Source organism: Chanodichthys erythropterus, chromosome 17 (assembly GCF_024489055.1).
Source record: "Chanodichthys erythropterus isolate Z2021 chromosome 17, ASM2448905v1, whole genome shotgun sequence".
Classification (NCBI taxonomy): domain Eukaryota; kingdom Metazoa; phylum Chordata; class Actinopteri; order Cypriniformes; family Xenocyprididae; genus Chanodichthys; species Chanodichthys erythropterus.
This window is the reverse complement of record NC_090237.1, coordinates 12572865-12587202: the sequence shown is the minus strand read 5'-3', so window position 1 is coordinate 12587202 and position 14338 is coordinate 12572865. Positions and strand designations below refer to the sequence as shown.

The 14338-nt window shown below is 37.3% G+C and overlaps 2 protein-coding genes across 2 annotated transcripts; one reads left to right on the top strand and one right to left on the bottom strand.

Annotated features, from left to right (window-relative positions):
• Window positions 1-447: 447 nt before the first annotated feature.
• On the top strand, window positions 448-2345 carry mos (v-mos Moloney murine sarcoma viral oncogene homolog). Its single transcript, XM_067365821.1, has one exon. It carries the CDS (start codon window positions 637-639, stop codon window positions 1627-1629), a length of 993 nt encoding a protein of 330 aa, XP_067221922.1. The 5' UTR covers window positions 448-636; the 3' UTR covers window positions 1630-2345.
• Window positions 2346-2920: 575 nt separating this feature from the next.
• On the bottom strand, window positions 2921-14161 carry clptm1 (CLPTM1 regulator of GABA type A receptor forward trafficking). Its single transcript, XM_067365809.1, has 14 exons — window positions 14080-14161; window positions 11445-11569; window positions 10646-10769; window positions 10334-10492; window positions 10061-10178; window positions 9795-9880; window positions 9531-9651; window positions 9175-9419; window positions 7630-7723; window positions 7342-7532; window positions 7146-7241; window positions 6909-7044; window positions 4449-4616; window positions 2921-4357 (listed from the first exon to the last, which is right to left on the bottom strand). Exons 1-14 carry the CDS (start codon window positions 14131-14133, stop codon window positions 4179-4181), a joined length of 1896 nt encoding a protein of 631 aa, XP_067221910.1. The 5' UTR covers window positions 14134-14161; the 3' UTR covers window positions 2921-4178.
• Window positions 14162-14338: the final 177 nt, after the last annotated feature.

Below are 14338 nucleotides of genomic sequence, written 5' to 3'. Positions count from 1 at the left end.
GCGATTGACATTCATAGTAGGAAAAAAAATACTATGCAAGTCAATTGCTACCGTTAACTGGTTAAAGACATTCTTCAAAGTATCTTCTTTTTAGTTCAGCAGAACAAAGAAATTCATACAGGTTTATAACAACTTGAGGGTGAGTAAATTATTTTTCATTTTTGGGTGAACTATCCCTTTAAGAGTAGCGATTGACTTCCATAGTAGAAAAAAAATACTATGCAAGTCAATGGAGTTACCGTTAACTGGTTAAAGGCATTCTTCAAAATATCTTCTTTTTAGTTCAGAAGAAGAAAGAAACTCATAACTTGACGGTGAGTAAATGCTGACAGATTTTTTATTTTTGGGTGAACTATCCCTTTAAGGCAGAAAGAAACGGGAAATATAACTCGTGAGATTTATAGAGTTGTTTTACATATTTTTTTTATTTATCGACAGCCTGTTAAATTTTCGCCTACACACAGAGAATATAGTTTCACACAACATTCAAATTATATCTCTTGAGTCTTGACATTTTCCCTCGGCCAGTGATGGTCATATGACAGACGTGCATAAAACGATCACGTGAACTCTCCCACGCGAAGCAAAACCCTAAATTTAGAGAACAGCTATTTGAGTTCACGGTTACCATGAACCATGCCGTCACCAATCCCAATCACCCGACTATTGCCAAAGGATTTTGGACTCGAGTTTGGCGCGTGCAGTAGCCCGCTGAACAAAACTGCGAGTGGATCTACTCTGCGAGTTCCCACAAGCACGTTTCACGGTAAAATCGCCCACAGATTGTGGTCTTCTGTGATCCACTGGCGAGAACTGCAGGCTCTGGAGCCCATCGGCAGCGGAGGATTCGGCATGGTGTTCAGAGGCACGTACTTTGGCGAGACTGTTGCCATGAAAAAAGTGAGATGTGTGAAAAACAAACTGGCTTCGAGGCAGAGCTTCTGGGCGGAACTCAATGCAGCGCACTTGCACCATCAAAACATTGTGCGCGTGATTGCTGCTACCACGTGCACACCTGCGCACCTCAACACCAAAGACAACATCGGCACGATTGTAATGGAGTTCGCAGGCGCCCTAAACCTACATCAGGTCATTTACGGACTCGCAGACCCGTTGCCAATGAACAAGTGCATGAAATATTCAATAGACATAGCGCGCGCGCTCCAGCACTTGCATGCGCACGGCATAGTCCACTTGGATGTGAAACCTGCCAATGTTTTAGTATCAGAACAGGGTGTTTGTAAGCTCGCAGATTTTGGGTGCTCTTTTAAACTGTCGAGAAAAAGCGACACAGTGACGCATCTGAGTGAAATCGGTGGCACGTTCACGCACCGCGCGCCCGAGTTGCTGAAAGGCGAGGAGGTTTCTACGCGCGTGGACATTTATTCTTTTGGCATCACAATGTGGCAGCTGCTCACCCGAGAGCCGCCATATGAGGGGGACAGACAGTATATTCTGTACGCTGTTGTGGCGTATAATCTGCGCCCGAACATCACTAGGGATGTTTTTATCCAGTCTTCTTCTGGACAGACATGTCAAAAGCTGATCAGCCGGTGTTGGGACGGCGACCCTAACATCCGACCGACCGCAGATCAGCTCGTCAGTGAACTCTCTTTGATCTTACTGTGAATTTGCACCACTGGTTCACAAAATATATTAATTTGAAATGTTTTTTTTTTTATTATTATTATTGTAATAATGATGTTTTGTAAGTTTAATATTGTAAATGTTTACCTTTTTTATTGTGAAGCAATTATTTTTAACATCTAAAGAGCTTTAATTAAATGTTTTCTTGTTTAAAGTGAGCCTTTTGTGATTTGTTGTATTTCTGAATATAAATGTATGAAGTGATATTTGCTTCATATTTTATATTTTATAAATAAATGTGAGGTGGATGTTTGGGAATTAGTTTTACTTTTGTAAAAATTTATTTATGAATCTTATTTTATTTATTAGTAAATTGTTTCTAATTCCGTTTGTTCCTAATTTAACTCGTTTTACGCACATTCATGAAAAATATATGACGACGAATTTTACATGGAGCAGGTCGCCTCATGATGGCCGCCATGTTGAGGTCACATGAGCAACTGAATATTACTAAAGAGAACTCTTAAAGGGACTTTACTCACTTTATTCGGGAATTGCTTTGTTATTGGACCACTTTATGTTAGAATAAATTAATCATGGCGATTAGAGAATTTATCTTCGAAAGCTTTTTAGTGATGCTGCATCTACGTCGCTAGGTGTCAGCACATTCAAATATTGTGCATATTCAATACAATAAATTTTACGATCATATAGCTCAAAAATAATATTAATTTGCTTTCGTGCAGCTCCCTGGACCATTCTTGCATTATAATGTAGGCTACAGTAGGTTAAAAAAAAATATTCAAAATAAATTTAGATTGTTGACACTTTGTATCATCCAGAATTCTGCCAATCTTTGCAGAGATCGTTCTAAACATTAATTTTTAAATGAAACCAGAAAATATTGGGAGCCTCAAATGTATGGTATATTTAAATAAGTGTAAATATGCCAAGAAGGCAATACTTTCATCTTTTAAGGCCCATTTTCATACTGCTTTATTGTGTGTGTGTATATATATATATTTTTTAATATATATATTTTATTTATACATGTATATTATATATAACATATACTATATATTATATATACTATATATATATATATATATATATATATATATATATATATATATATATATATATATATAGCCAATTAATTCACAACTTGTTAAATCAAAATGTGCTACTCAGAATCTACCATATTAGTTTTTATGCTAAAACCAACATGGCCATGTGAATTTAAGCAATAATTCCTATTTTAATATTTAATATATTATGACATATTTAATATTAAATATATTTAAAAAAGAAGAAATGGGGGCAAAGGTCTTTGCATTGGAAACCACAAAACATTTTTTCAAGCAAGAGATTCATGCTAAACCCAAAGAGCAAGTATGCCCTTCATATGGTGCAACTAAACCTTTAACATTTTTTCTAGGTTTATTATGAAGTGGTTTCATTTTAAAATCTTTGCAATATATACCATGTTCCTTGGATATTTTTAATGTTTTTATGAGCTCAGTGTCACACCTTTTAAAAACCACAATGCAAGTACCCAAGTCTTGAGACATGAATGAAACAATGTCCACTTTAAACTGCACTTACGCTTTACTATAAACATGAGTGATGAAATTTTGGAACGTACCAAAATAAAAGCTTAATCAATTCAGAATTACTGCACCAAAAAAAGACAAACCAGGCATTGCGTCTCACGCATTCTTGAACTGTGCTATGTGTCGAGCCGAACCAAACGTGACACGTGATGGTCCAGCTGTGGAGTGTGAATGTAACTAGTTCTCAGTTAGAAAACTGGCACTTCAGCTATTGCTATTTGTTTGACGTCAGCATGATTACGTTTTACAAGCTGAGATGCTGTACAGTTTTAGGACATACAAAAGAAAATTCAGAGGCTTAGAAAAAAATCATGATCAGTTATTAATAATATTAATATATAATTATATATTAATACCTACAAGGCTGTTATTTCTTTATTTTTTGTTCAAGTTTGCAACATCAATTTTTGTTTTAAAAACGTTGTTTCAAAGTCTCTGTCTCACACGAGTAGCGTTTGAACAGAATTGGCTTCTTTTTTTTTCTTGGCCACCTCTATCCTACACTACACAATTGCTTCCTGGTATCCCTTCACACATGGAATGAACAGAAAATAAGTACATAGAATCAGGAGAACGGAGAGGCTGTGATTGGCCTCTTTTCCTCGCTCTTATACTTCAAAAAAACAAAATGATATGTACTGCAATCGCCCTATTCACTCCAGCCAATAAGATTTAATTATGGACCACCTAACCCTTCAAATTATTAGTGTTACCAACCCAAAAATATACAATACAGTACATCACATTTTACTTCACTTTGACTGCAAAAATATGGGAAATTGAAAAAGAATGATTTTAGGAACTCTACATTAAATATTTCTTTTCCTGTGGATTCCACACAAAGGAGGAACGTTGAACTGAACTTTTTTTCCAGCAGTCTTTTACGTAATACCATTAATCCAGTTCCCTTCCCTGACAATTAAACATAAATTTAGCCTTATCGCAAGACCAGAGGGCAAGGGAGGGGGTTAAAAGGGGTTAATCATTTTTCTTCTCCCCTTCTGGTTTATCTGTGATGGCAGCGGTTGTGTCGGCAGCTGCTGGCTGGGCCGAGCTGTCCCTGCTCTGGTCAACTCCGCTGGTCCCGAACTCGTTGACACGGTTGGGATCCACTCTGTAAATCCAGCGCTGGTACAGGTAGATGAAGAAGACAACGTCTGTGGAGAAATGGTGGCACAGCCAATTATATAATGAAAAATACTAGCAGCAATAAGATGATATTCAACGTAACACTGAATCATATCGTACCATCTCTGAGACAACCTATTCTGTACATCATTGGCATCTTGATGACAAAGGCAAACAAGTCATCTATAAAGGTATTCAGGGCCTTGTAGGTGAGCATCCTCCAGGGAAGATGAGCTACTGACTTCATTTTGTAGTTGATGAAGAGCTGCGGTGTCATGGTGATGAAACCTGTAGGAAACATGATGCAGGTACAGTTCAAAACATGGACATGGAAATTTAGTTGCACATGTTGTAAGAACAAATAAAAAGTAATAGTGATGTATGAAACTATATCAAGTTGGATGCCTTGTTTTTGGGGTCTTCTAGAATAAGTTTTCATGCTTGAATGCTCAAAAAGCACATTATTTTTCACGTATTTTACATTGTTGCAGAACTTCTCTTCTAAGTCTGTCAGTAACACTCTTTTTCTATGAAGCCCCTCCTTCCAAAAAGCACAATGTGCTCTGATTGGTCGGCTGGACCAGTGTGTTGTGATTGGTCAACCGCTTCAAGCATATTTAAAAATGCCATGCCCCTTACCATAAGTTTCAACACAACACTAACACAACTCAACCAGGCATCACCCATTTTTTTGCATATGCCTTAAGGCCCATTCACACCAAGGACGATGCTATAAAAATAACAATAAAGATGTAGTTCTAAAAATCGTTTTAAATATAAAAATAGCACTGTCCACACCACAGCTATAGCAATATAGAGAAATTATATCATTGGGATCACTTTTAGAATTATTTTTTCCAGATGTTGAATGATAAAACACTGACAGCCAATCAAAATCCATTCTAAATTTAAGGGCTCGCGCATTTAAAATGACAGACGACATTGTGGATAAGTTAATCGCCGAGGTCCAGAAAAAGCCACCACTGTTTGACAAGTCAAACCCCCTTTTCAAAAATACTTAAAAGAAAACAGATATATGGAAAACAATCTGTCATACCCTCGGAATAAATGGTACCTCAGATATCCAGCGCTAGTTTCAACAACATTGTCTTGCTTCCTTTGAAGTTGCAGTGAAAAAGACTATAGGTGTTGTTTTTATTCCACTATATTGACTTTGTCAGCTAAATTCACTGTAAGATTAGATTGATTACACTAGCTATCCACTTGAAACATAGCATACCGAGGACATCTGCTGGTTAAAGCTGTGTAAATACAACAAGAACAGAAAAAACATGTTGTGCACTCTTGAAACCACAGCGCATGAGCTTAGAATAAACAGACTGTTATCGTCTGTTAGTGTGGACACAAATATAGTTATCTTTATAGTTATTGTTCTTGGTGTAAACGGGCCTTTAGGCGGGAATTATTTAAATGCGGAATATTGCCATGTGTGTTAACTTAAGAACTCAAGACCACAATCGAGGCCTTTCAGAGAGTTCAGAAAGTGCTTACTGATATAGAGAATAACTCCCTTTGGAGTGGACTTGTTGCTTTGTAACTTTGCAGAGTCATTTCATGCTCACAAACAGCAACATTACACACTAAAGAAAGTTGAAAATGTAAAAAAGCATAATAGGTTCTCTTTAACTAGAAATTCTTAAAGATTTAGAGTTTTTAAGATGCATTTTTTTTTTTTTAAATATCTAGACTATTTAACATGACACACCAACAAAACAAATGCAATGTGAGTGGTGAGAAGCTAAAAAAATAAAATTAATAAAAAACAAAGGCAAAAGCCAATCTGAATATACACATTCAAATTTAAATGCACACATTTTACCAAAAATGCCAAACATTCTAAAATCTCAAGCAAAACATGCTGTCAACACACTAATTAAAGCATTAGTTAATTATTTAACCACTGTGAAGCATCCATAAAACACTTGATTGAATGCACTTCAAAATATATTTATAAATATATTTTTACATGACAAGTTTTGTAATTTCTTAATGCTGAAATGTGTAATTTTTCAATTACAAGCATCACCAAACAGAATTACAAAATGCCATTAGCAACAGAAATAAGTGACGCTAGGGTCATGGGTTTGATTCCCAGGAAATGCATGAAAAAAAAAAATGTAAATCTTGAAGTCTCTTTGGATAAAAGCATTTGCCAAATGCAGAAGTAAAGTACAAGAAGTACAAACAAACTCAATCCCATATAAACATCAAAAAGCTACATCGGAGTGTTAAAAAAAAAAAGAAAGTTGTCCTATTACTTTCATTTTGAAATCATTATATATGAATGTGTCAACAACATGCATCACGGGCCACAGGCTAACTACTGGATTTCACACATTACAGTGTGTCCCTGTGGACAGCGCTCTCTTATTCTATTTACAGAACTGTAGAAAATCCTTTGGGCTTTGAAGGGTAAAAAGTGGAATTCCCTTTTGTGAGCTTTTTCCACAAGCATTTAATCACAGTTTCTGATTTGATGTTAGCACAGACTGTTATTAGCAATTATTAGAAATGCGATCAAATTAGGCCATAACATACATGAGGTGAAGCCACACTTACCAAAGGTTAACAAGAACCCATAAAGCATACTGAGCACCCATGAGTACCAGCCTTTGTGTTCCACATATAATAAACTATAAACTGCATAGCACCCAAAGAGAGGGTATAACAGCCAGGACAGGTATTTAAACGCCATCTGGGAGGGGGAAAAAAATGAACAAATATTCATCATAAAACTTGTATAAATAATGTGGATTTGATGAATCATCTCTAAAGTACAGCTGAAAAGTCTCTTACGTCATCATAGATTTTGGTTGAAGAATCCACATATGTGGACTTGTCTTTAAATATCAATCGTGGGAAGATTCCAGCAATCCTGTTCTCTCTGTCCAGCTAGAGAAAGAAAAATAAGAATCAACAACAAGATATAACAATTCAGGCCTTGGCGTTTAACTGAAGTCATCAGAAAACCCTGGTAGTGGCATCATCTCACCCTGACATCCATGACTTTGGTAATCTTCCAGAAATCGATGAGCAGGCCGATGAATACGCTGACCTGGACGACAAAGTTGGTCTCGTTGTCCAGGATATAGAGCAGCACTACCAGAGACTGGAACACCCCGAAAATGATGGAGCGCACAGACAGCCCCTCGAGAGACTGACGGCTGTTCCAGAACTGGATATCTGCAGAGAAAGTGAAATGAGAGACACAGCACAGCTCAGACACCAGAACCCACAAGTCTCGGTCAATTACCACACGTACACATCGGTATTTATTTACCATTTTTGAAGGCCAAGAACTCAAAAATGCTGTGGACAATGGAAACAACGATGGTCAGGCCCAGAAGGTATGGGTTGGTCTCAAGCAGAGCCACCTGTTCAGGCAATAAGCAAGCATATTAGCACAAGATCTTTTAATGGCGTTTCTCAAAGTTGTTACTCTGCTTGTAATTTTAACATTACATCACTCAAATAATATGAATAATTATTATATGAAGAATAATATGGGTAGTATTCTTTAGATACCCAACAAATTATGCCATTTATCTGTATTGTAGGGATGTGCAATGATTAATCGCAAAATAAAAGTCTGTGTTTACGTAATATATGTGTGTGTTCTGTGTATAATAATTATGTATATATAAACACACACACATACATGTATAAATTTGAGAAATATATGCATGTTTAAATAAATATATCTTTATATATATTTTATATTACATAAATATACATTTTGTATATATAAATTAACATTTTTCTTTAATATATACATGTACGTGTCTGTATTTATATATACATAATTATTTTACATATATTTCTTAAACACAGACTTTTATTTTGCAAACGATTAATCGTGATTAATCGTTGCACATCCCTACTGTATTGATAGAAAAAAAACAATGAATCGGTCAATTATCTAAGTAATATTTAATGTTTACCTTTAAAAAAAAAATCAAAACCACATTCACATTTTCTAATATCCCATACTAGAGCTGCACAATTCTGGAAAAATTGAGAATCACGATTTTGTTTTCTTTCAAACAGAGATCACAATTCTGACAACTAAACAAAATAACACATAATTTACTAGAGGTTCTGACAAAATGTTAATTGCTCTGAATTAATTATTTCTAAAAATATATAAATTTTTATAGTTTTGAATGAATGATTCAATGACTCACTCATAAATATTTCACTTGTTTCATTACTGGATGAATCCGTGTTTTTGAACGAATCTCTTGAATGAATGATTCAATGTCAAATACATTTTTAACAGTCACTTGTCGCCACCTAGTGGTGTAACAATGTAATTGATGATAAAATTGTTATTTGAAGCACAATGTGACTTTCAAAAGGTGATTTACTCGATTTTGATCGCTTCTGTACACATCTGTGTTTATATCTAAAATATAAACCCAGTTCTTCTGTGATAATACAAATATTTGTAACACAGAAATGATGATACTGCATGGTCAAAAAGACCCAAACATGACAGCGGTTCTCTCATCGCAGCATCGCAAATGCAGATTTGAGTGTTCAAGTGTGATTTTGTCAAAGGTTTAACAGACACAGGCGAATCATTTAGGAATAAGATTGCATGGGTATTTGAATCGAGATTGCAATCTTTTAACGATTAATCATGCAGCTCTATCCAATACATATCAAACATGAGAAGTGATCAGCTACAAATGACATTGCTGATCTATAAACACATTTTAACCCTCTTTTGATCTCAAACATGTATAAGGTAAGAAAATCTCTCAGCTGGACATGTGGTTCTCTAAACCAATAAAACTAATATTCTCTTGAGTGCAGTGCAGACCTTAACAGAATCCTGGTCTTCATCTGACTGCTCGTAAGTGTCCTCTCCCAGGAAGTTCCAGGGGGAGCGGGCATTCTGGGCGGCATATAACTGCCAGCGCCACAAGGACAGGGGGCAGTAGGTGAGCCGAAGGGGCAGATTCTCCAGAGTCTCATTTATGGGGTAATAGTCCTTCTGCAGGTTCCAGTAGTCATTGAAATAAACAATGGGATAGTAGTCTCCACTCACGGCATCAAACTTCACATCTGAGAGAGACCAAAATGCTCAGGTTAACCAGAGGTGATAGATTAATCTACAGCTTTGGTCAATAAATGGTTTCAATAATATGAGGCAGTTCAGCGCCAAATAAAACTTACGCTGGTCAAGGGGAGGGGGGACGGAGCCTTTCACCCAAGCTGTGTGATCGTCCACCATGTTAATAGTGAGGTTGGGATGCCAATGGGATATGATCTCCACAGGCCCATGACTCTCTGCCCGCTGAGAATGCACAAACATAGCAAAACTTCACATCCTAGAATGCATAGTATGGGGAAAATGGATGGTGGAAGATCTAAGAGCAACTTATTTCAATGAGGCAGCTCACAAGGTTTTGGAAAAGAGCTTTTGTGTCTCAAACTTACCTTGATCATTTCTGGATCAGCTTCTGTTTCTCCCGTCAACAGGTTCTTGGTCTTGAGGAACTTCCTCCTCTTGTACTTGTTTAGCACTGTTAAAGAGGAAGTGTGTGAAAACGGGCTCTAGGCTTTAAAGTGGGTTCACCCATGCACTGATAATGCGTTATTACAGGCCTGCTGACACAGCCAAATGTGTGAGCAGCAAAAACACGCGTGTCACAGAGGTGAGTGAGGGAGTGCAAGAAACAAAAGCAAAAACCGGACAAACTCACTTCGAGTGGCATGGACCGTGGATAGCCTGCGGTACTGGCCCTTGCGTTTGGGGTCTGGGTGGAAGCCACTCTTAGTGAAGTAAATGTGGATGTATATAGAGCCATTCTGCTTCAAATTCTGTACGAACAAAAAGAGGCGGGCAACAGTCACTCAACAGTTATATTATTGGCTTTTTACAGTGTCCACTAAAAACAATTCAAGTCACTTGTTTTAATACCATGCATGTCTCAAATCTATTGCATTCACATTTACAGCAAGCATTCACATCCCACCTCAGAGAGGTCCAGCTCTTGGTAATGTTCATAGCAGCCATCCCCTGAGTCCCCTGTGGTCCAGTCTCCATATACCAGATCTTGCTGGTACCAGAACAACGCTTCTGTATTGTTAAAATCTGTAAATACCTCATCCTCAGAGAGATATATATATAAATCCTGCAAAAAGACAGGTAACATAGAACATCATGTTATCAATGCAGCTACAAACCTGACCCTAATCAGGATTTGGTTAGGTGGTTGATTAGATATCCTGCTTATATGTTGCTATACATGCAAAATGCAGATAGGAAAGGTCTTGATTATGAATACCATAAGGGTGTCCTTGGGGAAAAGGTTTCGGCTGGGCACTCGTGGAGCTCCAGCTGGAGTGTTGGGATCTGGAGTTGATGGACCTCTGCGAAACCAGCTACTTATAGCCCAGATTATAAAAATCCTGAGTAATGCACAAACACAAGAGCCGACGAGGCTTTAGTTATATTCAGGAAGTGTAATCCCAAAACTCATGATGCAACACCATTGCCTTATACTGTCAGCCATGATTTGAAAAAGTAAAAAAAATAATGTTTTCCCCCATAAAAAGTCCATTTCAACCCACCTTAAATATGAGTAAAGTAAATTTGAATAAATACCACTGGAGAAGGTAATTACTGTACCTGCGACAATAAATATAAATATACTATGACAATAAACTATATATTGCATAAGTATGAAATGTTAACACAAGTACGCAAACCCCCTGACATCAATTAGAGCACTCAGAACAACTCTGAGGTTCAGTTGCTTTCCCCTCACGGGACGTCCATTGAGTAAAACAGGCCCTCTGGGCTCACACTGGGGCTGTTACAGTATCTTCACCTGGCAATACCAGTGAAAGTTGACGATTCACAAAAAAATAATGTTGATACCCCAGCAACCCTGGTCATTTATTTGTTTAAATATTACCAAATTAAACTGTTCAAGTGCATTGAAAAATTTTGGCATATCAAGCTAAAACATTACCATATGATCTACAATATGTTACCATCCACATTACAGACCATTTAAAGACCGAAGTGCAGGAATCAGGATGTTCTGAAAGTACACAGGGTTCACAACATTAAGGACTCACCTAAAGAGGACACCTTTAATCACCTGCCAGGCATTGGGCTGCTGTTGCTGCTGTTGTTGGGGGTCCTCTGCAGTCGCACCTGTCTGAGCTACCTGACCTGAGGCAGCTGCCCCATTACTGCTCACCTGCACAGAACATTCAGAGATTAACACAATTACAATCTATGAACATTTAGTACACGTCGTGATAAAGATGCAAGACAAAAATATGGAACAAATGTTTTATCATTGTGCCCTTAACAACAGGGTTTTTTTTTTTGGTTCTATAATTGATAACTAAAAAGAGAAACAAAAGCCCAAATATCACAACAATATATTTACTTCATACATGATTACAATTACTTTCCTTAACTCTATATGATTTTTTGGTGGGGCGCAAACTAAAAACCTGTACTGGCAAAACAGGAAATATTAATTGGTGCACACAAAGCCACAGGCATTTTATTGCTAAAAGTCATATTTCCAAAAACAGATCTCTCTGACCATGAAACCAGCTATGCTAGTATAACCTACTACTGAAAAAAAAAAAAATGCTTTCTGCAAATTTGGATGAAAAATGAAGCAAATAATTCTTCAGAAATCAGATCAAGTCTGAGAATAGAGGCTGATGAGAAAGCCTGATAGAAGTCTGCCATCATCTCAATCTAAAGAAAACAAAGCGTTTCAACCATGACCCAGAAGGAAAGATATTTTTTTTCTTTCACAAGCTCATAAAGTGACTATTGTAGCCTTCATCTAGCTCTGTATTCCCATCATTCCGGTTTCTTTTATTTTTGATCAGCTAAAAGCAATTTGCCTTGGAAAATGATTTAGATTTGACACACTACTGAACAGGGTAAATATTAAACATTTAACACCAGGCTGAGCATAGATTTGCTTCTGACTGGATTTAGGTCAACTAAATGGAGGCAGAAGAAAAGGATCTAATTTACAATAATTCTGTTAACAATTCAGATGTCTGAAGATTAAAAGGTAATCGCTCTGACATAATAATCCATCCCAAAAGGCTTGTCACCAAGTTCAGACTAGAGATATGCAGAATACAAAAACATACAGAAAAAAACCTTGTGGTCTGAACGCAAAACCAACATGTGAAATCAAGCTTCGGTTGCTATTAACGTTTACATTTATGCACTTGTGTAGAGTATATTTTCAGCCTAAAACTCTCTATTAGTGGGTCCTGGACTTACTGTTCTTCTTGACAGGCCTCAGGCAACCAATGAACGTGGGCAGCCAATCATTGCCAACCCTCTTTCTGAATACGGCATCCCCCAGTGCTAAGCCCTGAGACCTCTATTGTTCTCATTATACATCCAAATCAAAGTCCTTTGTAGCTTTCTGATGATATGGCCTATCTGGAAAAGGTGGAGACCCTAACGCTGCTTGTCATGGTAATTTTGTGAATACTGTCAACTGAAGTAGTATTTACAGATACCCCCAGAACTGAAGCTTGGTTAGTGCTGATGGAAAAAAAAAATGCACAAAAAAATAATAATGAAACAAGCAAGATTAATTCAACACAAAAAGATGGATAAAAGACATCAGGCCAGTTTTCTTTGTTTCCAATAAAATTAACAAGCTTGAGAAGTCCACAGAAATGCTGAGAAACGGTTATCCACTTGTTTACATTTGACCGCCCACATTTGTTTTGGAAAAAAGGTTTGTGAATTCATAACACCTATATGACCTTTATAACCTGTGTAATCAGTAACCACAGGGTTATTCATCCAGATGAGTGAAGCTAACCTTGCTATCAAGGCTACTTTATTTAGTAGCAGGCCATTAGTAAGTTCCTCCTGATCTGCTGTCCTGAGAGTTTAGGTCTCCCACCAGAAATGGACAACCAAAGTCTTTGTGCTCATTAGAAAATAACAGAATGAAATGTCTATGAAAGCAGATCTCAGTGAGCAGGGCTGATCATCCCTGACTTAAACCACTTACTCAAGTAGCTGACTGCACGCAATACTATAATCATTACAAAAACTTCTAACCACCACTACAGTTCCTCTATCTACAGCCAAGACACGTGCTAATGTATCACAAAACTGTCTAACTGGAGGATTAATGACCAGGATTGCACAATACTGCCATCTTTAAACTGCTTTGACATGTGAAGCTAACATAAGAGCTAGGCAGCTAGTTAGCCAGCATGCTAAGACAGATCAACTCATAGACATCAGCTCATAACACTATATCGTGCAGTTTCTGAAAAAACATATACAATATAGGCAGTTTCTTAAAGCTTAGTCAGCTGTCTACTTAGACAGCGTTTGAGGGCATCAAATGCGCGTTCAAACGTGATGATGCAAAAAAAAAATATGCTGTCAAAGGAAGCAGCTTACTAGTCTTTGATATATAGCATGTGAGACAGATAAATGGTATAAATAGATCTTTGTTAAAAATGAGAAATAAGAAATAAATCACACATTCGGACAGACCCTTCGTGACTCAGACAGTATTTCTCCCCCACTGCATGTTGAATTAAAGGGGTCGATGATTCAGACCGGCAATCTGGATTTCTTCTTTAAAACGGACAGGAAGCAAGTCTTTACTCTCGTAAACTTGTGGACTATATGAAAGCTGTTCGTTGACTAGTCCATCTGACGGCTACACTTTATCATTTCGACTATTCTTACCTCTCCGTTGCTTACGGACGACTGCTGTGTTGCTTGAGTCTCCTGCGCCGCCATCTTACCTGTCTCTATCGCACACTGTAATGTGGTGGTATGTAATCTGCTATATCGCGAGATTTTCTGTCCGCGATGTACCAATTTCCACGAATCGGTTCTTTCGAACAGTTCGTGTCAAAGAACCGGTTCAAAAAACGTCATGCATGAGAGCATATTTCAAGCTCCAAAACGTTTTTTAAAAATCATTGTATGTACAACTGTTTTG